General features: G+C 33.7%; 1 protein-coding gene across 7 annotated transcripts; it reads left to right on the top strand.

Moving 5' to 3' along the window:
• The first annotated feature begins 12,157 nt into the window (after positions 1–12,157).
• LOC145591332 (F-box/LRR-repeat protein At5g02910-like) lies at positions 12,158–19,877 on the top strand. Of its 7 annotated transcripts, none has more exons than XR_014102294.1 (6): positions 12,158–12,410; positions 13,331–13,588; positions 13,666–14,363; positions 14,444–14,604; positions 14,690–14,842; positions 19,179–19,877. XR_014102294.1 is itself a non-coding variant. In XM_081647763.1 (6 exons), exons 3-6 carry the CDS (start codon positions 13,493–13,495, stop codon positions 19,254–19,256), a joined length of 1,266 nt encoding a protein of 421 aa, XP_081503889.1. In that variant the 5' UTR covers positions 12,158–12,410; positions 13,331–13,389; positions 13,471–13,492; the 3' UTR covers positions 19,257–19,877. The 7 variants fall into 7 exon arrangements, 6 of the variants coding, with proteins under 6 accessions (XP_081503889.1, XP_081503890.1, XP_081503888.1 ...); XM_081647763.1 differs by having other exon boundaries at positions 13,331–13,389; positions 13,471–13,588; positions 13,666–14,604; XM_081647764.1 differs by adding an exon at positions 13,142–13,286 and having other exon boundaries at positions 13,471–13,588; positions 13,666–14,604.
• The last annotated feature ends 2,996 nt before the right edge of the window (positions 19,878–22,873 follow it).

The following is a 22,873-nucleotide window of genomic DNA, read 5'->3' as shown; positions in this document are numbered from 1 at the left end:
ATAAGGAAAACCGTGCCGCAAAGAAATGGCAATGTTGAATGGAGTCAACATATTAGGGACAATACAAATGTACAAATTATTGTCATTGATTGATATTAGTGCATGGATTAGGGACGGTAAATGTACAATGATCATTGATTGATATATTTAGACAATTAGTCTATGATTTTGCACTCTAAAGTCAAACAATCCAATATTATCATTATACCATGAAATATACTTCCTAAAATGTATAAAATTTAAAGTTTATGACATTAAATATGTATATATGTTATATTAATGTGATTAGGTGTATTATATTCACGATTTTGATGAATCTGAATTTATTTGAATTTATTTCAACTTAATTGAACTAATCTGAATTTATTTCAACATATGTTACATATATGGATTTATCTGAATTTATCTGAATGTATCTGAAATAATCTGAATTTAATTATTTGAATTTATCTTAACTAATCTTAATATATCAAAACTTATATGATATTATCTGAACTTATTACACAAAGTCTTATATGTGGTTGGTCACAATGTCACATCGTGTGGCAGGGGTTACTTTATTAGTGTAACCGTGGTTACTTGATCAGTGTTAAAGGGGTTACTTGATCAGTGTTAAAGGGGTTACTTCGTCAGTGCTATAGGGTTACTAGTGTTATAGGGGTTACTAAGTTTGTATTACAGGGGTTACTTGGTCAGTTCGTTTTATATGGGTTACTTTTTTTTTTAAATAAGTGGTTACTTGGTGTGGCTGGCCACACACAAGACGGGTTGCTGAACTTATAGTGTTGTAATAAGAGAAAATATAAAGGCGAGTTGAACAAACCCTTATCTGAACGGACTCTAACATATTAGGGCTTATTTAGCTTATTTTAGTTATAATTTATTTGAATTTTGATATTAGACCGTGTGTTTATTTCATCTGATTGTCACTAATCTTATCTTATTGCCGTATTAGCCTAGTTTAGGGTTTGCATTGCATAAAGTTGTAAGAAAATTACAAGGTATGGTCCAAATTGAGAATTTTATAATATAAAGTGTAGTTAGTGGAAATATAATTAATTGTTAATATGAGTAAGAAATAATAAAATATTTTTGTTGGTAGGATTAATGAGGAGAAGTAATAAAATATTCGTAGTAACGTGTCCTTACTAAATAAGATAATAGAATTATTATGAAACCAACGTAAAGTAAATATGTGTTGCGATTGTTACAAAATGGAGGGGTATAACTTCATTAACAATAACAAAATCAAACGTTACTAAATTATGAAAAATCTTGTATTGTTAATCACGAGTTAGTTGCTAATATACAAATATACAATAAACAATCTTGATACTTCTAATAATCGAGTAGCCAATGAATTGGCGATGATAAATAGCCACAAAGACGATGATAAACCAAAACGTAAGGAAACATTTTATAATATGTGATAATCACCTGATCAAGGAGATAAATAATCATTTTAATTTCTTTAATAACTTGAGTTGTCAATCTTATATCAATTCTGATAAGCCAATACAAAAACTTAAACGAAACCCAAAAAATGATCTGAACTATATATGAATAAAATCTCCAACAACAAAAATGACATGACTATTCTAATATAGCTAAAAGCCGACCTGAACCGAGATTGACCCGAATTCAAATTATTCGACCCAAAAGAATGAGCTAACTATCGAAGTAACGAGATTCAATTTTTTACCAGAACTGAATTGATCTGAACCGAGATCTAATCGAATACGAAATGACCCGACCCAAAGTTAAATAAATCCATTTTAACCCAAATAAACCCAATAAAATCCGGACCCGAGTTCTTCTGAACTCGGTATGACTCGACCACAATTAGATTTGGGCCAAGTTTGATTTGTATCTGACCATGCTTGAACTCAACTTTAACCCGAATCTGATTAAGCTCAACCTGATTTGATTTGGTTTGTTAAGTTAAAATGACCCATCATTACCCGATCCAAACATCCCGACCCGTCGTGGGTCAACCCAAACTCCATCTGGGTACCCGATTTGACACCTCTACAAGTTATCAATTTATTTTACTTTCCACTTAAAAAATGTAAAAATAATTAAGCTCAAAGCAAAATTATAGTATTAGGGAAAAAAAACGTAGTAAATAACACATACCTTACTCTTCCTCATTGAAAGAATTTTGATTATAAACAAAAATTATAAACAAAATCCAAATTTAAAAAAAACTGAATATTGTTCCTGACTTCCAGTCACCAAACAACCCAGATAATTAAATTTTGAAAAAAAATAAATATATCCCAACCCAGTGTAAAATTACTTCTCACAACGAATCATATTATCTTAATCCATCAGATAAGCTACATCTTCCACATCTAAACGACAAAGAATTTGAATCTACAACACCAAATTCATAGCTTGAATCCAAAATCTGCATTGAATCTGTTGGAAGCAAACAAACTTCAGAACTGGATTACCTAACTTAGCAAACCACCATTTTGTGATTCAATAGCTGTCTAAGTTTCCGGTGGCTATTTTAATCCCAACTGAAAGGGACAGAACACATAAATTCGTATACAACATAATTTCTATAAAAAATCCAGCCTATGCCAATTACATACCTGAGGTTAGGATCAAATGCTGCATTACAACTCATTTAGGCGCATCCACACTGTAAATTAAAAAAAGAGCCAGGACAAGAACATTGAGCTGCAGCAAGGCCTTTATCTATGCAACTTCACTTTGATTGGTCATTTGACACCACTATGCCAAAGATAGAACCCTCAAAAACCCAGATACAAAATTGAAATAACAGAGCCCTGGGTCATATTAATCTTTACAGGCTATAAACCCTTAATTTGCTAATAAATTTATTTCCTTCCCTTTATAAGGCCTATCAAGAAAGGTTAATGGTTCGTTGTTACAAACACAATGAAAGATAACAATAAAAGAAGACAGCATGCTATTTTGAATGCAAAAATATGCAGATATGAAAGGAGACTCCAATTAGGCTTACATACTATATTAGGAGATATTTGCAGCACAGAGCCACAGAGTCACATGGACTTCCTAAGGGCTATAACACCTTCAAAGACAATCACAGTGAAGTTCAACAAAGGCAGAGCATTACTTAGTTATTAAACAATTACCTCACTCTCCACAATAGTGAGGTGTAGATCGTGTAGTGTCCCTGAAACTCTTCAGGCACTGCCTAGCATCGGTTCAGTATACTTCAAGGCCTTGGTTTCCAAATTATCACCTGCTAAGTTGCAAATTGAGGAATGATTTCAAAGGTATGACTTTGAAATACGGCATAAATTCCCTAGTACCATAACAAACTAATGGAGAAAAAAAGAATATGAAAATGTTGTAATTTTTTTTTTTTTTTTTTTTTTTTTTTTTTTTTTTTTTTTTTTTTTTTTTTGTGGCAGGTGACTAAACAAACAAGGGTTATGTAACACCCTAGAAATTTCATTCCTTTAAAACACCTGTTTTTCTCTTTTTAAAACTCAAAATAGGAAAATCTAAGATATTACCGCCACCGTGAAAACGGATAAGGCAAATTATCAAAGACACACAGCGGAAGACTATCTTTAAAAACATTCAAAACAAGTCAACTTAAAAAGTTAACTAAACGAAAGTAAAATCAAACAAAGTAAAACGAAGTCAACCTACAACTTGGAACCATTATAGACCCTTATTAAAACCGAGCAATAACAAAAACTTTGCGTTAGTCTCACAAGTATAAATAAATAAACAATATTCAAAGCAATAAAACACATCATATTCCTATAGAAACTAAGCATGATTTGCTCTTTACTCATGTCCTTCACGAATATGCTTTATCACATGAAAAGCTTCTCTCTACTTGTCCCCACTACTCGCCATTAGAAATTGGTCGTCGTAGGGCCAAGATAAAGAGAAGGCCAAACAAACATACAAACACTCAATCAGCAATGCTGAGTACATAACCGTAAATAAAACACACTAACATGCTTTCATTCTATCATCACACAACTTACTTTGTTGCACTTGTTTACAAGCATACAACATACTCAATCCAACTAATACATAACTAATTTATTAATTAGCTTGATTACGCATCGAACGGGTTTCTCCCTAACCTTCCCTAATAAAGGGGTACTAAAATGGGAGCTAACCGTGCCAGTATAAAATAACCACTCGTAAGTGGCGGAATTCCTACGCATAATAAAATGGAAAGTACAACATCCTGTACCCCCAGTAGAAGTTATGGTTAAATATAAATTCGCATAACTCCCCCCATATGTTCATACTCAAGGTATATACGTTCCAAGAGTTTTGGTGCGTAATCTCTTTCACTTTACGTTATTTACATATTATTAGACTTGGTGATGACTCTCAAACCATAATCATTCAATCATAATAATTATTCAAACAATCAAACAGACCAATTTAATTCTTGAATAATTAGTGACCATATAATATTTAATGTTGAACCCTTTTTAAATCTACCTTGGTGTCAAAGACACCTTAAACGCATAATGCGCTACAAATCCTATCCCTAAGTGTTGAAAACATCTTAAGTGCACGAAAGCACCAAAATATAATTTATTCCTCGTGTGCAAAGACACTTAAATAGCTCTTTCCTCATGCTTAAAGCATCAATAAAAATTATATGAACTATAATAAAATTCCTTTTTAATATTCCAACCTTAATTAAACATGTTTTCTATCATGCCATAAATAAAAATGTGGTTCATATCCAACATGCCAAATAAATATTTTCCAATTATCAATCCATCACGGTAAATCATGCTTCATAATTCAATCACCAATATTAACCAAGCCACAAATATCAATCACAATCTAGCATGATTCTACTTGGAATTAAATAATCAAAGCCTAGCATGTTCCTACATAATCAATTATATGCCAAGTACACGAACGTACCTCAAATAAGCTTTTAAAATAGCCGAGTACACTACAACAATTCCCGGACCAGGTCTCCTGCATAAAGGAACAATAATACTATATTAATTACCCTTATATACACAATTTTCAGCAACTTAAACTCACTTTAAACAACTTATAAGAATCTGAAAATTATTTAAAAACCCCTAAATAATCCCCTCTTCAATGGGTAATTAAACCCTTTCATTAAAATCATAATTCTACTACTTTAAATAAAATTCCAGCAATATTATTTCATTAAAACTCCCTTAAAAACTTTATTAAAACGTACTTTTATGCTCAATTAATCAATAAAATCATTAGGTATACAAAAACCCCAAATCAATTTGTATAAGAACAAATCATAACTTTATAAACTTTAAAACCCTAACTTAATGAATTATAAAATCTGAAAATTAAAACCCAACTAAATAATATGAAATTATACTTTTTAATCATTAAAACATGATTTTGATACTAATTAAACCAATTTTGAACAATAAAAACCAAGATCAAACTAAATAACAAAGCAAGAAAACAAAGAGGAGATAGAGAAGGAGGGTGTCACGGTGGTGGGCCGATTGGTGGACGCCGGTTGCCGCCTGGAGGTCGGCGATGGCGGCGCCTGGGTGGACGGTCGGAAGGTCACTGGTGGTGACATGGCAGCAAGGTGGCAAAGGGAGGAAAGCAAGCCATGCTTGCTTGCATGGGAATGGTTCACGCATGAACCTCCCAAAACAAGAGAAAAAAGAAAAAAATAATAAGAAGAAAAGAAAAGAAAAGGAGAAAAGAAAAGAAAAGGGATGAGTTTTGACCATTTGACTTTTTGGGTGACAAATTTCGGGGATTGAAGGAGTATTTATAGTGTAGAGTAGGTTAAGGTAAATTTTGGGCTTATAAGAATTGTAAACTTAGATGATGAAAAAGTTGGCCCAATTATAAAAATAGGATGATTGGGTTTATTATGAAGATGGGTTACATTTAAATTAAATACTTATTGACCCAAATGTTAATACTTGTTTTATTTACTTTATTCCATAATTAAAATAGTTTAACCCAAAATATATATTATAATTAAATAAATAATTTATAAAATTCATTAAAATACGGGGTATTATAGGTTAGTACCCATATTTTCTAGCCAAAGTTGCTAGATTATGGGCTTTATTTACTACAGTCCTATTTACTTTAATACAGGAAACAAAGTCCATGCTATCAGCAAGCGTTCTAATGTTCTGAATGATAGGCTTCAAGAACGCTGGTGTTCGCGGGTACTTACTTATGGCTTGAATAGCTTGTATACTATCCCATTTAATAACTATATGAGAATATCTCTGACTAGCCTGTTTTATTCCATATAAAATAGCGTAGCATTCAGCTTGAAGAGCGTTCTCAGCCCTTATCCTCAAGGATCCCTGGATGATTGCATGATTAGGCGAGTCAGAACACCATCCAACTGCAGCTTACCATTCGTTGTTCCGCAGCTTCCCTCCTTTCCAAGATGCTTCCACCAGCTGGTTGATTTTAGGTTTCCTACTCTCCATCCTTGGAACAGCTCCCTTGAATGCCTGGCATTCTGACTATGCCTGTGGTCCTGTGGACAATGTTGTTCTTCTCCATTAACCACCTTTGTAGGCATTCCTATTTAATTGCAAGAATGCTTTCGGGAGATGGTTTTGCATCTAAAATCTGGTTTAATTCCTATATGTGTAGCCAAATAGCCCAAAGCGTGGCAACAATTCACCCAGCCTTGTCTCATCCTGCATGTCTTATGCTATAAAGTATTGAACAAAATTCTTTACCCACTCCTGCGGAGAGATCCCATGTTGTTGTGATCTAAGTCCCAATATCGAAGCAGCCCACACTCTAGAGGACAGTGCACGGTCTCTAAATAAATGATCTTCTGACTCCTGCTTAGACCCACACAAGAAGCACATAAGGTCTACCATTAGTCCATTACCTTCCTCTTTCTCAGTGCTAAAGCAGTTGGAATAGCCTTGTTGATTAGTTTCCAAACAAACACTTTCCACTTAGATAAAAATTAGGATTTCTAGAACTTCTTCCAAAACACATCAATCTGATTATCCCTTGTTTCTCATCCCTGCTGGTACCGGTACCCTGATTTTATAGAATACTCCTTGGCATCTGAGCCTCCCCACTCGAACCCATCCACAGCTGCTTGTTCTGATAGTGGGATCGCTGATATCCTTGAAGCAGTATGGATATCAAATAATTGCCAGATATTTCCCACATCCCAAGTGTAACACCCCAAAATCTCCCCTCTTCGGAAATACTAGTATAATACGTATAACTATACCGTAGAGATAGACTTATGCGTATTACCGCCGCGTGATTACGCAAGGCTACTCAAACTTACTAAACAAAACTAATACTTTGCAGCGGAAAACTTCAATATTCTTCTTTTATTAATAATAGACTATAAATAGTAACCATTGTCATGAGTACCCAAAAATAAACATAAAAACCAACATTTCCTAATCTAGGTGAAACCATTCCCGGGACTCCATATGCTCAATTATTGACTCCACCTGAAATTAGTCAACACTGCTTACCATTAAGGTAAACAGGGCGAACCAAAACAAAATAAGAAATACGGATTAGCAAAATATGCTAAGTACGATAAGTGCAAGATAATTAAACTCAATTTATTAGCAAACATGCTTTTGAAAAATCAATTCCATCCTTTCTAATAATTTAACCAATAATTCCAACTCAAAATTCCAAAACCAATTCAATAATCAATATCAATAGTCAATTCAATAACCAATTCCTCTTTAAAATCCAATTCTTTTAAAACCAATTCCTTTTAATCCAATTCCTCACCCAAGTGTGCACACCCCCAAGCTAGTCTCTTTATATTACAAGGCTATTTTTGAGGAAAGACCTAGTCATACAAAGTCCAAGGCATTATCAATAAACCAAATCCGCATAGGGGGATATCAACAAGCTTGTAAAGCATTAATAATAATAATTCAATAAATCCTCTTTAAATCCAATAATTCCAACCTTAAATAATAATAATTCAAACTCCTTTTTATTTAATTCCATATGCTTTCAAAATCAAACTTTTTAAACATAAATAATAATTTTAATTATTTAAAACATGATATAAAATCAATACTCCAATTTATTTATCAAAACCAATTTATTTAAACATGCTTTTATTTCATAAATCATAATTCAATCATCATAAAATCATTCAAACATGTTTATTCAAACCAATCACTTTCAATATATCTAGCCACCTAGATATATTGAAAGGAACCTTGATCCTTGCTTAGCAAAAACACACAAAAGGAACCTCAAGAATCTTGATCGAATACACCCTACAAATAAATATAACCTTAATTAATATAAGGTTAACAAATAATCACAATAATTAAATTAAAAACCCCCTACTATATGTACACGAACCTTTTAAATTAATTTTCATAAACATCATTAAAAATCTGATTTTATATAATTAAAACTACTCATAATAATTTTTATAAATCCCCCACAATAATAACAATAATAATAATAATAATAATTGAATAAGAGAAGAGAAGAAGAAAAGATAAGAAACCAAGGAAAAGAGAATAATTGGATTTGCGTTGGAAAGAATAGGCAAAACTTGCAGAGGCTGTAACTCCTTCAATATAACTTCGAATTGGGTGGTTCTTGAGCCTAACCTCAAGGATTTTTCGAGAGGAACAATCTTTTGTGAAACGTCAATACCCCAAAAACTGACCAAAAATGCCCGAAAATTGGTTTCAAAGATAAATGGGATGATTTGTGTAAAAAGAGGAGAAGAAGAAAGAAGAGAACTGGTGTGAAAAATGTGAAAGGTATGGAGGGGTATTTATTGGCTAGCTCATGCAAGAAGTATGACAAGAGAATGTGGGAAGAATTATGACAAGTAGGGTTTATGGAATTACCTGGAGGAGTGAATGAAAGAAATATGAAAAGTTTTGTTATTAAGGTGATTGTGTATAATTAAATATGGAAGGTATGTTTGTCATGAAAAATAATATGGCAAGGAAGATTCCTTGGGGAATAATCAAGAGGAATAAAAGGTAGGAAAATATGATTATCAAATATTAAGAAGATGGAAAAATAGAATTAAGGAAAATAATAGATTTTTGAGAGATAATTAAAAATACAATTTATCAAAATAATTTCCCCCAAAATAATACAAGAGGGCCGAAAATCTTAAGCTTTCCATAGCTCAGATTTTCGGATTCCCTTAGTAGTATTTAGGAAGATTTTTACTCGGTTTAAGGAATAAAAATAATTGTGTAAATAATACAGAATAATTAATTAAATAATTAATTAAATACCAATTATTCACCAATAAATAACTAAGAAAATCAGATTTTCTATACATAGAAAATCCAAATTTCCTAGCTAAATAAATGGGAATTTTCGGCCATTTAATATAATTAATAAAATATAATTTTGCTTTAATTAAAATATCTGAAATATATAAATAATCTGGTTTTTAAAATAAGATAAATGGATAATAAATCTTATCCAAAATAATAATTAGATTTCAAAATACTTTTGGCGCCAAACTTCAAATATCATTTTGACTCCAAATAATAAATTTACTAAAATGCCTTTTTTATACAATAATTCCTAATTAATTAATTAGAAAATACGAATGAAAATACGGGGTATTACCGAGAATCTCTACTCTGAGCTTCGCTCGTCTCTGGTGAACGACTCACAACCTCAGTGGGATAATCCGTTTGCCTCGTAACCCCAATTGGAGTTCGGTGCTCAATCGAATTGGAAGCTGCGCAAGCTTGACTTGCCGCTCTTCTATGGTAGTTTATAACCAGGTACTGTGTTTCGTCCCTCTATTGACTTATGCGTATTTTAGTCAAATCCCTAACAGTTTAAAACCCGGTACCGTGTTTCGTCCCTCTATTGACTTATGCCACACATAGTCAAATTCCTAGAAGTTTATAACCCGGTACCATGTTTCGTCCCTCTATTGACTTATGCGTGTTTTACTCAAATTCCTAGCAGTTTAAAACACAGTATTGTGTTTCGTCCCTCTATTGACTTATGCCACACATAGTCAAATTCCTAGAAGTTTATAACCCGGTACCGTGTTTCGTCCCTCTATTGACTTATGCCACAAATAGTCAAATTCCTAGCAGTTTAAAACACGATACCGTGTTTCGTCCCTCTATTGACTTATGCCCCAAATAGTCAATAGAAGTTTAAAACATGACACCCTGTTTCGTCCTTCTATTGACTTATGCGTGTTTTAGTCAAATTCCTAGCAGTTTAAAATACGGTACCTTGTTTCGTCCCTCTATTGACTTATGCCACAAATAGTCAAATTCCTAGTAGTTTAAAACACGGTACTGTATTTCGTCCCTCTATTGACTTATGCCCCAGATAGTCAAATTCCTAGAAGTTTAAAACACGGTACCGTGTTTCGTCCTTCTATTGACTTATGCGTGTTTCAGTCAAATTCCTAGCAGTTTAAAATACGGTACCGTATTTCGTCTCGAGGAAAAATTCTTTCCACTTAATTAATTCTGTGAGATTTTTTTTTTTTGAACACATGTTGTGAGCTTCTTCAAAACAAATGCTCACCTACCGGTACATGGGGTAATATGTAAGTGGGTAATAAATTTAACGATAACGCCAACAAATTAATCTAATCACCGTGAACTCCAATATACTTCCTTTGTTTTTTTTTAAGTTGAAACTTTTTTATTATCACGCTTGTCAATGCATGTATTTGATGATTAATAACTCTAATTATCAACATTGTAAATTATAAAAAGTAGATATTAATTAAAAATATACATTGAAACGATTCAAACAAGATTAACATAAATATGTTTTATCGTATCTATAAACCACAAAAGCGAGTCAAAGTATATTATATGAAATTATAAATACTCCCTCCGTTACGAATTACTCGCAACAATTATTATAAATAGCCGATACATATTACTCGCAACAAACTTTTTTCTTTCCTTTAATGGTAAGTTTTTTAGTGTAATTTTACAATATTACCCTTACTTATTTTTTTTAATATCCTAATTTAACTACTAATTTTATCTTATTAACTTAAACTTAACATTGATTAAGTTAACCATTTTTACCAAAATCATTTCCCTTCCATCTCAATTCATCATCATCTTCATGGGCAACCATCACCACCACCACCACCACTACTACCACCAATCTCCACTCTATTTACCTAGAAATTTCTCTCTCTTTGTTCATCTCCCCCAATCTCCACCACAACCACTGCCGATGTCCCGTTGCTCGCTGTTTGTCGCCGGAAGTCATTTGCTCTCTCTCTCCTCTTCTTGTTGTTTCTAAAGCTTAAATTTGAAGGTTTTATGGTGAAATTTAACCATGAAAACTCTAGAGAAACTCTAGATCTAGAGTTTTCATGGTTAAATTTGACCAATTAAAGCTTAAATTGACGATAGAGAAGGCATTAATTTGTCATTTTGGGGTTGTGGGTTCGATTTTTAGGGTTAGTCGGTTGTGGGTTTTGGGGTTCTAGGTTCGAGTTCGGGGTTGTGGGTTCTGGTTTTTGGGGTTGTGGGTTCGATTTCGGGGTTGTGGGTTCTGGTTTTTGGGGTTATGGGTTCGAGTTCGGGGTTGTGGGTTCTGGTTTTTGGGGTTGTGGGTTCGATTTTGGGGTTGTGGGTTCTGGTTTTTGGGGTTGTGGGTTCGATTTCGGGGTTCTGGGTTTGAGTTCGGGGTTGTAGGTTCTTGGTTTTGGGGTTCTGGTGGTGGGTAGTGTCGTGGTACTAGGTGGTGGTGGTGATGGTGATAGGTGGTAGTGGTGATAGGCTGTTCGTGATTCATGGTGTTGTTTTTTTTTTTTATTTAAAAGTTGAATTAATATTTAAGTGTATGTCCTTATTTTTCATTAAGCGTGCTTTTAATATTTTGCCTAGAAGTCTGTAATCTCCCCCTTTATTGCGAGTAACTCATAATGAAGGGAGTAATATTAAAAGTCAAACGTTTTCGATTAAAAAAACGGAAGAAGTACAAGACTACAAGTACACATCTCATGAGTCATAAGACTCGTACGAAGTAACTCATAACACTTCGATAGCCACATTACATCACATGCGTCCTGTAAAAAGTACAACTTGAATTGAAACAGCCTACGTGGAATGGTGGAATGGTTACTGCTCACTTAATTTACCATAATGCCAAAAGATAAATGAAAATTGTTTATCTTGAACATGAACGGGGCCCGGCTCGTGAAACGTTCTGTCAAAAATACATACTCGTATGAAAAAAACCCTATCTTTTCTCTTTCAAAAAAAAAAAAAAAAAAAAAAAAAAATTAAAAAAAAAAAACCTATCTTTTCCTTCATTCACAGAGATCGGTTCTTTTTTTGACAAGTGAGATCGGTTGTTGTTCTGTAAATTATTCATCTATTTTTAAATTATTCAAAGGAGAAAGCTCAATAATCAATCTGCTTCAAGCTGCAATTTAGTGGGTAAGCCTTTTTTTTTTTTTCCCAATTTATTCCTTTTATTCTTGTCTGATGTTTTTCATTCATGATTTATGCTCCTGAATTTTTCAATTTAATCTGAAGATTTTTTGATCTCAAATTCAGTTTTTTTTTTTTTTTTTTCAAATTTTTTTCCCGGAAAATCAGGGTTTTTATCCTTAAAAGTTTTGTTCTTTACTTAATTTCCACTGTCCCATGAATAAAATTTGGAGTTTTAATTTGCAATTGTATTTGGTTGATGAAACTATCAGATTTTTCATATATTTTTGAGAGTTAGTGGAAAATTTTCAGTTTACAAGAAGTCGAACCCTTAACAAAGTTCTAATCTTTGAAATTTAATTCATATATACTTTGGATTAATTGAAAATTTTATAGTGAAGCCCATAAAATTAGGGGTTTTGTTGTTTATCAGGATTCAAATTTGAATAAAGTTTTGATCTTTGACATTTGATTTTTGATATGGAGTGGATTCATTGAATTAACTTCAAGTGAAGTCTAAGGATAGGGTTTTTCAGTTTATCAAGATTTGATCTTTAGATATAGTTTTAAAGTTTTAATCTTTGACATTTGATTTTCATATGTATGGGATTTATTAAATTAATTTTCATTGTAGCCCAAATTAGGGGTTTTAAACTTTAAACTTTTGAATTTTGAATTTATCTGGAATTTAAACTTTTGATAAAGTTTTGATTTTGACACTTGATTTTCATATGTAGTGGATTAATTGAATTGATTTCGAGTGAAGCCCATAGTTGGGGCTTTTCCGTTTGGCAGGAACCCAACTCTTCAATAAAGTTTTGACATTTGATTTTCCAAAGTTCGTGGATTGATTGAAATAAGTAATCTCAACTGAAGCCCAAAGTTAGTGGTTTTTAATCTGTCTCTGTTTTATTGAATTATTACAGTGAAGTGAAGCTTAAAAGTTATGGTTAAAACTGCAGCTGAAGATAAGCAATAGAAATCTGTATCCTCTATACTATCTTAAAACTTCAATTCTTCAGATATGTGCTGTTTATTATTAATCATTGAACTTTTTTATCCGCAGAATATTGTCTATTCCACCAGGAATGTCTCCACATTTAATAATTATTGCAGCTGTTTTGTGTGGATTTTGGACGAGGCGTTTCAGATGTATTATGAACAATTACACAGACCCTAGCAAGGTATCGCATGTTTTTTATTTGTATCTTTAAATTTTGAAATTACTGAATTATTCTTGTACTAAGATTTTGTTGAATAGGTTGACAATACATCCGATGATAGCTCCGAGAAACAAGACGGTGAGATTCCGATTTCTCTTAATCACGGGGATCGCCTCGCTGACCTCCCAGATGAGATCTTGTCTTGCATTCTCACACATTTGACATTACGTGATGTTGTGAGAATGACTACATTATCAAAAAGGTGGAAAAATATCTGGTTATCGTTATCAAAACTTGACTTGGAATGGCGGGTAATGTCAGGACACAAAGGTTGTTCTCATGTAGGTGAGTGTGAAGTATATAAACAAGCATATGTGAAGAGGGTGAATAAGGTCCTACTAGATTATGATAATCAAGACATCTCATCTTTTCGCATTTCGTTCTGCTTTACTAAGGACTACGCTAGTCATGTAGACCACTGGATTAGTTTTGCTTCTAAAAAAAGTCTACAAAGCCTTACCCTCCAGTTCATTTGTTATAATTATTATGCTTCAGCACTAAAATTCACTATTCATAATCGCTTCAAGCCCGAGAATATGTATACTATCACTGGTTCCTTTCTTTCCCGTTTTCCTTGTTTGAAGGATCTACGTCTCGATGTTTGCAACTTGAAGCTTCATAGTGACTTCAGGTTCAATAAATTGGTTCGCCTGGATTTATATTATGTTATTTTAGAGGAAAATCAGTTACAATGGATGCTTTCCACTTCTTCAACAATTGAATGGTTACGAATTAGGTGGTGTAATCTTCCTGAAAAATTGTGCATTGGTGAAAATTTGCAGCGACTGACCTCTTTGATGATTCATGCTCTTTCAGACCTGCGTGAAATTGAACTTGGTGCCAAGAGTCTAAACTTCTTTGATTTTGTTGGTAGAGCAACTGTAAAATTCTCTTTCTTGAGTGCCTCAAAGCTGAAGATCAGCCATGTGGCTCTAACAGATAATAACTACAAAGGAGCAGAATGTCCTGATTCTCTGGTGCGTGAAAAACTTTTAACAGTTTGTCTTTTGTTATTGGCTAGTGTGCTTTCTCTAGATTCACTATAATCCTCTTTTGTTTCAGTTACATTTAATACCTACTCACCCATCCTCATTATTTCGGTGTGTTGTGCGGTGGAGTTTAATTTTCATGAGTGAAGATCCTGAAGTTGACATGGTAAAGAGTTTTCCTCGCCTTCTCAATTCCTTTCCGCAGCTACAGAAGCTTTACCTAATGGTTAGTATGGTTAACTTTTCCAGAGTAATATTTCATGTATTTCTTTGTAAGAGAGCATTTAATGTTCATACTTATTGGTAATGATTCATACTTCTAAGGTAAGGTGATGTTGCTTGCCTATGAATTTTCCGCCTCTTTTACGAAGCCGTAGGACACTAAAAATAGAAATTTTAAACACAAGGCCTGACCAATTTTGCTTGGACTGAAACCAAACTGGACCGAAAAAACTGTTCCAAACCCTGAATCAGATCAATTTGGATCTTTTTCGTACTTCTTTCACCTTTGCCTTTTTTTATAAGTTTGGTGACAATAAGATAAAGTAGCTAAAATAAATAATTGAATCTAATTATTAAAGGTCTTTTGTTAAAAACTTAATGCTATATAGTTAGTAATACATTAACTTTTCAAACATACTAATAAAATACGGTTAGATATTTTTATTGTTTATATGCATATTTTTAAAACAAAAATAAGGTTAGGTCAAAGACAATTTTTCAAAGGGTTTTGGATCAGATCAAAGCAATACCGGTTCACTCCGAGTCAAGTCTTCGATCCGGTAAGATCCATGTTTTTGGTCCGAACCGGTTTTTGAACAACCTTGAGATTGGATGCAATTAAAAGTGACTCTTCATAGAGTAGCTGCTTAATGTCAAATGAAATATGGAATCGACTTTCCATAATGGTTCCATGTTTACCTTGGAGCAAATTGACAATCACTTAATTAAGGGCTCGTTTGGTTAAAAATCTGTTTTTAAGTTTTGAGTTTCTAAATAAACTATAAACAGATTTTAGTTTTGGTTTTCAGCTTTTACAAAACTAACAAAGACACTTTCGAGAAAGGGGATAATAAAATTATTACTATTAAAAAGATTATTAAAAGGCCTATAACAAATTTAATACTACTGATACCATACCAAAGCAATTGAAACCATTAACTATATATATATACATATATATATATATATATTCAAACCAAATAGTAGTGCTTATTGGAGACTACCTCCGTTCCTAAAAGTTCGACTCACTTATTATTCATGTAGTCAAAGTTAAATAAATTTTACTGCATTTTATGATTTATACAAGCAAAAGAAATTAATAAATTCGATCTTAGTAGATTTCCCTTTATGATAAAATTTTCAAATATCAACTTTTTAAAAATTTTACTTATAGATAATCGAAGTTATTAATGGTCAAAGATGATTATTGGAGACTGTGTAAATGCAAAGTGACTCGAACTTTCGGGAATAGAGGAAGTATATATAAGGTTGAGATGCGTTGAGAAGTATGCTTATTGTGAGAAACGTGAGAAATAGATTTTGCTTATAAAGATACGTGAGAACTAGATTTTGCTTATTGTGAGAAACGTGAGAAATAGATTTTGCTTATTGTGAGAAACGTGAGAAATAGATTTTGCTTATTGTGAGAAACGTGAGAAATAGAGATGCACTATAAATAGTTCACAGATACATCATCAATACAATACATATACATTAATGATATGTTGGAGATACATCTTAATTTTGCTTATAAAGATACATTTATAATACTTCTTTAATTTATTTAAACCCATAATGTAGTCATAATTCATCGTCATATTCATGCCTAACATCAGAGGGTGATAATTGTTACTAAAATTGGAATAATCAGATTCTCAATTTTATTGGAAACACATTATGAATACATTGGTAACATGTTACAAATATATTGGGATCACATTAGTATTATGGGTAAATTGAACAACATGATAAAGCATATGATTGTCTGAGTTATCCACCATTGTTCATGCTGCAATTAGTGACAAATTTGATAATACTGCCATCAAAGTATGTCATTCTTGTTCATCGTAGAGGAAATAATAAGCTTCACTCACATAAGGGTTAATTTATGAAACCGGGTAGAAAATTAGGTTTTGGATGAAATGCTTCGGGGAAAATTGAGGGGTGACCAATTGAAGGAAGAAATTTAAGCAGTGACATTGGATTACTTTTATGTCGTTTCTCTGTTTTTCTTTGAGCTTACATTGCGTTTTTCTTTTTTTTTGGCATGATGATATTAAGCACAAGAATGTCAAGATCTAAGGAGGAAGATGGTGACGAGTAAATGGCAAGGGGAGAAAATTAAATGGGAGGATAGTGAGGTTTTGGGAGGAGATATAAAATCAAGCTGACTAACATTGGAAGTAGCGGGAGGAAAAAGACCCCTCCCCCCCCCCCCCCCCCCCCCCCCCAAAAAAAAACAAAAAAAAAAAAGATCTAATCTTGACCATGCATTGTTTGATCCAAGGGTCATAATTGTTTCTCACCCTTCTCACCATAAAAGCGCTTCTCATATGATCCTATATGTATATATATTTTTAAGTCTCGTTGTCAATTCCATGATGGCCTGATGGGGTTTCATTGATTATGTTTGTTTAATTGGAATTAAAGCTTTATTGGTTGCAAATACATGGAGGAGTTTTGTTTTGTAGTTTTGGTGGGAGTTGTAATTTATATTTTCATTCGACCAAAAAAAATCATATCCCTCATAGAGGGATGAAAAATGGAGGCTTGGAGGTAATAGAGAAGGTATAGAGAAAGGAGGGAGAGAGAAAGCTTGAGAAAATTGTCGGGCAGTTGCTTTTCCCGATATTGTCATATTACAAATCAACTGAAATTCACAATATCATACTATTACAAATCAACTGAAATTAACTTAAGTAGAAGAAATTAAATAAGTGCAAACAGTAGCGCATCAGGGATAGCACTAGACACTACAAAGTAAAAAAACCAAATAATTTGAAACTCTAACTAAAATTAAGCTAATAATAATACATCTAGTTAACTAATAAATCAAGTTAATTTTTTTACGCAATTTATTGTGTTATCGTATAAAAAGTAACCATTAATTTTAAATAATGATTAATTTTGCAATGAGGTTTTTTCATGGATAAATTATTCACTTCGTACTAGTTGCTTTGTATTAAAGTACTCCGTATTACAATAAAATCAATAAAAAATAGTTAAATTAACTTATAGTAAGACATTACTAATTATCAAAATATTCCATGTATATACTCATGTTAATCTATTTTTTTATGGAGTATTGGAAGTAATTTTAATCTAATCTATTTGGACGTATATGTCAAGAAGGGAAGAGAAAAAAAAGGGCTTTGATAGATTTAAAAGAAATTAAGGACTCAACCCTAACCCACTATTTTAAGGTCAGGTTCGAGAGTCGGGTCAACTTTTGCCAACCCTGCTATTGGATGTTTGACATCTGGCTTTGTTCTTTTTACCTAAATTCACCAAAAAAAAAAAAAAAAAAACTTATCAGAAGTGGAAGCTTAATTGAACCTTTTTTATTTTCAAAGTGAAGAGAACAAATGTATATACTTTTTAGCCACCTAATGATTGTTCAAGTATTATTCGAGTTTTGTGGAAAAAGATGTTGAATTTAGAGACAGTTTTAGTTTAGTTTTATTCCTTGACGGTATGAGAACATAACAGATACTTTGTATACCTTTGTTTTCACATAGACAAGTAATAATGGGATATGTGTTGGTCGGTTTTTGTAGATGTAATGTTGGCATGTTGCATGGTTTGGTATAGTCATGCAATGTATGTAGTTTGTAGGTTGATGATAATTTTCAATATTAGGAGGCAGTCAATTTTATAAGGGAAATGGGAAAGAGTCTAAGAAAGGGATAGAAGAGAAATAGAAACACAAAACCTCAAATATCCTTTCTTGTTTGTGTTTGAAGTTAACAAAGGGAATCACCCTCTACAACAGTATAACCCCATATCTCCACTGCACTTCTCCAACCACCACCACCACTACACTTCTTCGCCTACCACCACCATACTATGCCATAGTTATAACAGCCGCTGACGCCTCTATTTTTGTTTATATCATTTTTTAATCCCATAGGTCTGAGTTTTAATGGGTTTATTTGTGGTTAGGTAGGTTTTCGGTGGTAGAGGTGGATATCTGGGCAGGTGGGGGTGGGGTTTCGTGGATGGGGATGTGTTTTTGGTGGGGTTTTTGTGGGTGCTGAATTGGCTACGTGGTGTTTGGGTGGCTCATAGCTGTTGTGGGGCATTGGGAGTTGGGTTAGGGGCTGTTTTGGGTGGTTGGGGTTTGGGTTTCGGTCCTTCAAGATGGTTTCAAGTAGGTAAGGGGTTGGGTGTAAGAGTAGGACAATATGTTTAAAATCTTCAGCACTTGGTGTGATATTTGATTTAATTTATATGTCTAATTAAATGGTTTGTTCTTGCATTTTGATGTCTGATATGTTGATATTAAATTGCCTTGTCCCTCCAACTAGAATGGAATGAGTTAGACTTGATTTTTACTGCAGGTGCCACATACTTCTTTTTCAAGATCATATGAGCTGCCAGATGTATGTCTCAATACCAGTATAAGGAGGTTGAATTAGGTAATTTTCAAATGGACTGGGTTCCATGTGCAAGTTATTTCTTAAAAAGTACTGTTGCGCTTGATCGCATGTTGATTAGTCGTCATATTACCAAATACACGCGTGAGGGAGAATGGAAGAGGAATGATGCCCATTCTTTTTCTCAACAAGAATGTGATTATATTCGTTTCGCGTTGCAAGGGAATGCTATTTCTCCAAATGCAGATTTAGTAATTCAGTGAGTTTGCTGACAAAATTAATTTATGTTTATATAAGGATGGCGGTAAGGATTTGCCGCTTTGGGCATCACTGAATTTAGTACTCACCAAATTGAGTGGTGATGAGTTCAGTCCTCATTCTAATTGCTAATGTGAAGGATCCTACATTCCTACTAGGTCATATTAGGGGTATAAGACAACATTTATATATATATATAAAGGTAATGAAAAAAACTTTAAGATGTATAATTTGGTATTTTGTTCGTCGTTATTTAACGATATTGTGGCGTTAGTAACGTATTGTGTGATGATTTGATCGTATATTAAGATTAAATTTTCAATATGGTACTGTGTTCGTTGGTGTTTAACGATATTGTGACATTAGTATTTAGTAACATATTGATTGTATATTGTTACCTTTTCGTATCAAGTTGTGATGATTCAACACTGTTTCTTTGAATATAAAGTTTCTTTCAACTATTGCTAGATATGAGGTTTCTGTTGTAGCTTGTTGGGCAAGCTTTGCTGCAATTAAAAAAACAGCGGATAATAGTTAATACAGGGTCTGACGCATTTGTACACAACAGAGGTGGCCAACGCTTGCAAAAAACAAAATTGAAGAGAAGAATGCATCAAATGATCAACCAAAGCCTCCACTCCACTTCCGGTATCTGAAGTTATAAGCTATTGGTCCTACATGGCAAGCAACTCATTCATTAGGCGATTTATACCTACATGACACTATCCAACTGCTTCTACGCTGGCGCCCTTCCCATAATCCCATCTTTCAGCAAGGGTTCAATTCTCATGATGCACGCTATTGGAGCTTTTATATACGAGTATATTTGAAATCTTCAATGGGGCTGAACTATTAGGGCAATCCCTGAAAATGTGGATTAAGTCTTCTACATTGGCTGAACATTTGGTGCACACGATTAATAACTTAATTTTTTTTTAAGCAACAAGAAAATGAAATTAGTGAAATGAGCAAAGGTAGGCCACTTGTTGAACTTCGGAAACCTCATCATGTTCTTAGGTTTTATACTGGTTGTGTTTGGTAAACAACTTTTGATTCATCATGAGGTTAATTAGATAGCTAATTTTGTTTTAGTGTCTGGGATTATGGTTGTTAATGGGTGGCCTTCTCTTAGGTCTTCCCCTTCCTCGGTAATCTCTATGCATTAGCTTCATAATCTCTTTAGTCGCGTCTAAGAGTCTTTGATTCATCATCTTTTTTAGCTTTTGCGTCGTAATCTTGAGTAGTTTTTGCCTTGTTGGTGTTGTTTGATGTTGGCTTAGAGCTTCCAAGAATACGAATTGCCTTCTTTTCCTTCTAATCACGTTACAAAGAAGAATTAGAATGCTAATATCGTGAACTGTAAAATTAGATGTATGGTTAGACAATGTCAATAGTGCTTATTATCACTAAATTAGAAAATTTGATACCTTAGCTACGTGAAAGAAAAGGAAGAACATAGTTAAATCTCATTCTTTAAGGATAATATATGATTACTCCAATAATTGATTAAGAGAAAATAAATTAAAATATGTAAAAAAATCACCTTGATGAGCATGAGCTAAGGAATTTATTAGAGCATGCATAAGAAGAAAAACAGCCAAAATTAAGCTAGTCAATCTTAAGGAAACCAATTTTCTCATCATTTTTTTTTTCTTTTTTAGTTTTGATGGTCTAGGAAAAAAAAGAAAAAAGAGAAGAAGCATAAAAAAGCTCAAAGAAAGATTTTATAAAGCTAGCTAGTTTGAAGAGATACTCAAGTCAAAGGGGAAAGTGGGATCGATATAGGCAGAGGCAGAGGCAGTGGCACAGGAGAAAGTTGCGTTTTTGAGGAACAGGAAAGGTCTTTAGTTTTTTTTTTGAAGACAAGTTTAAAGCCATTTTATTAATTAATGGACAATTTGTCCATTAGAACATAAGAAGCAACAACGGAAGGACAATGATTCTCCCAAACTTGTTCACAACCAAAAGGCACTAAACTAGATAGGTGATGGGCAACTGAATTCCCATCCCTTTTAACGTGTGACCACGAAACAAAATCAAACTCTTTGCTACAAGCTAAAACATCATCAAGGATAGAATCTAAATTGGTGAAATAGGTAGCCGCCTTGGAGAGATTATAATCTGACTATCGGATTCAAGAATCACCTTCCCATAGCCATACTTGCGATCCAACTTCACCACAAACAAAACCGCTTTGCACTCAGCGACTTCAGGAGGCCAGCAGCCTCTGTTTCTTCGAGTACCCGCAACAAGCACTTCACCATTGCTGTCCCGGATCACTGCTCCTAGACCAACCCAACCATTGTCTTTTAAGCTCACATCGCAGTTAATCTTGACAAAACCATCAGGAGGGGGCTGCCAAACGTTCGGACTTCTGGGCTTCTTGTTGCCATGCACCTTATAAATTTGCTTTGTATATTTATAACAATCCTCTATCAGTTTCCCAACTCTGTCACACACAACCAAGTGAGGCACTTCTTTATTATTTAAAGCCTTTATCGTTGCGCCTACTCCAGATATACCAAAGCAAAGCCACCCCTTTTAGTCTCTTTTTGCGATCTTTGTCCATTTAACTGACCACCACCTCCTTCATATCTGCATTTTCATCCATACAAGCAAGCTCCTCGCAACCACAAACTCTCCACAAGTCAGAGACAGCCGGACAGGCAAATAGTGCATGAGCAGCAGTTTCTGACGACACCTCACACCAGGGGCACGTCTCCAGATCAAGCATATGGCGGGTATGAGTAAGACACGAGTGGGGAGGGAGTTTGTGCAGGCCCTCCACAGGAAGTGCTTGATCTTAGGCGTTGTGTCAAGGCTCCAAATATCAGCCCATACTTTGTGAAACAAGTCAAAATTTGTAATCCCCCGTATTTTTAAATATTTTATAAATGAAATTTTATTTTATTTATAATATTTATTTGTATTTTTACGGAATTTAATTTCAAAAGTTTCAAATTATTAAGTTGGGTTGAAAATTATTTTAGTACAAACTATTTATGAACCTTCATTTTATAATTCAAGTCAATACAAATAAAACTAGTCCATTTCATTCATTTGACCCATTATTTTATGAGGCCCAATCTTCTTACTTATCCTATAACTCTCTCTCCTATAAATACCCCATACATCCCCAAAATTTTTCCCCACTTAAAAGGTTAGTCTTATGTTCCTTTCTCTTTATTTTATTTTATTTATTTTCCTTTTTTTTCTTTTTTTTTTCTTTTTCTTTCTTTTCTTTTCCTCTTCACGGAGCATAGCTCACTGCTCCTCCTTGTTGTTGCCCGCTGCTACCACCGACACACCTCCCTACCGCCGCCGCAGCCGCCCAGCCGCCGGCGACCCACCAACAGCAGCGGCCCACCGTGGCTGCTCCTTCCTCTTTCCTCCTTTGTTTT

This window comes from Chenopodium album, chromosome 18, assembly GCF_948465745.1.
Source record: "Chenopodium album chromosome 18, dcCheAlbu1.1, whole genome shotgun sequence".
NCBI classification, from domain to species: domain Eukaryota; kingdom Viridiplantae; phylum Streptophyta; class Magnoliopsida; order Caryophyllales; family Amaranthaceae; genus Chenopodium; species Chenopodium album.
The sequence above is the reverse complement of the archived record's forward strand: the minus strand, read 5'-3'. Positions and strand labels throughout refer to the sequence as shown.

Bases quoted from the DNA above. Each gene is read 5' to 3' on its own strand.
- LOC145591332 (XM_081647762.1), top strand. From the start codon at position 13,493: ATGTCTCCACATTTAATAATTATTGCAGCTGTTTTGTGTGGATTTTGG. The intron at 14,605-14,689 runs GTGCGTGAAAAA...CTTTTGTTTCAG, and splicing joins CAGAATGTCCTGATTCTCTG to TTACATTTAATACCTACTCA. The intron at 14,843-19,178 runs GTTAGTATGGTT...TTTTTACTGCAG, and splicing joins TACAGAAGCTTTACCTAATG to GTGCCACATACTTCTTTTTC.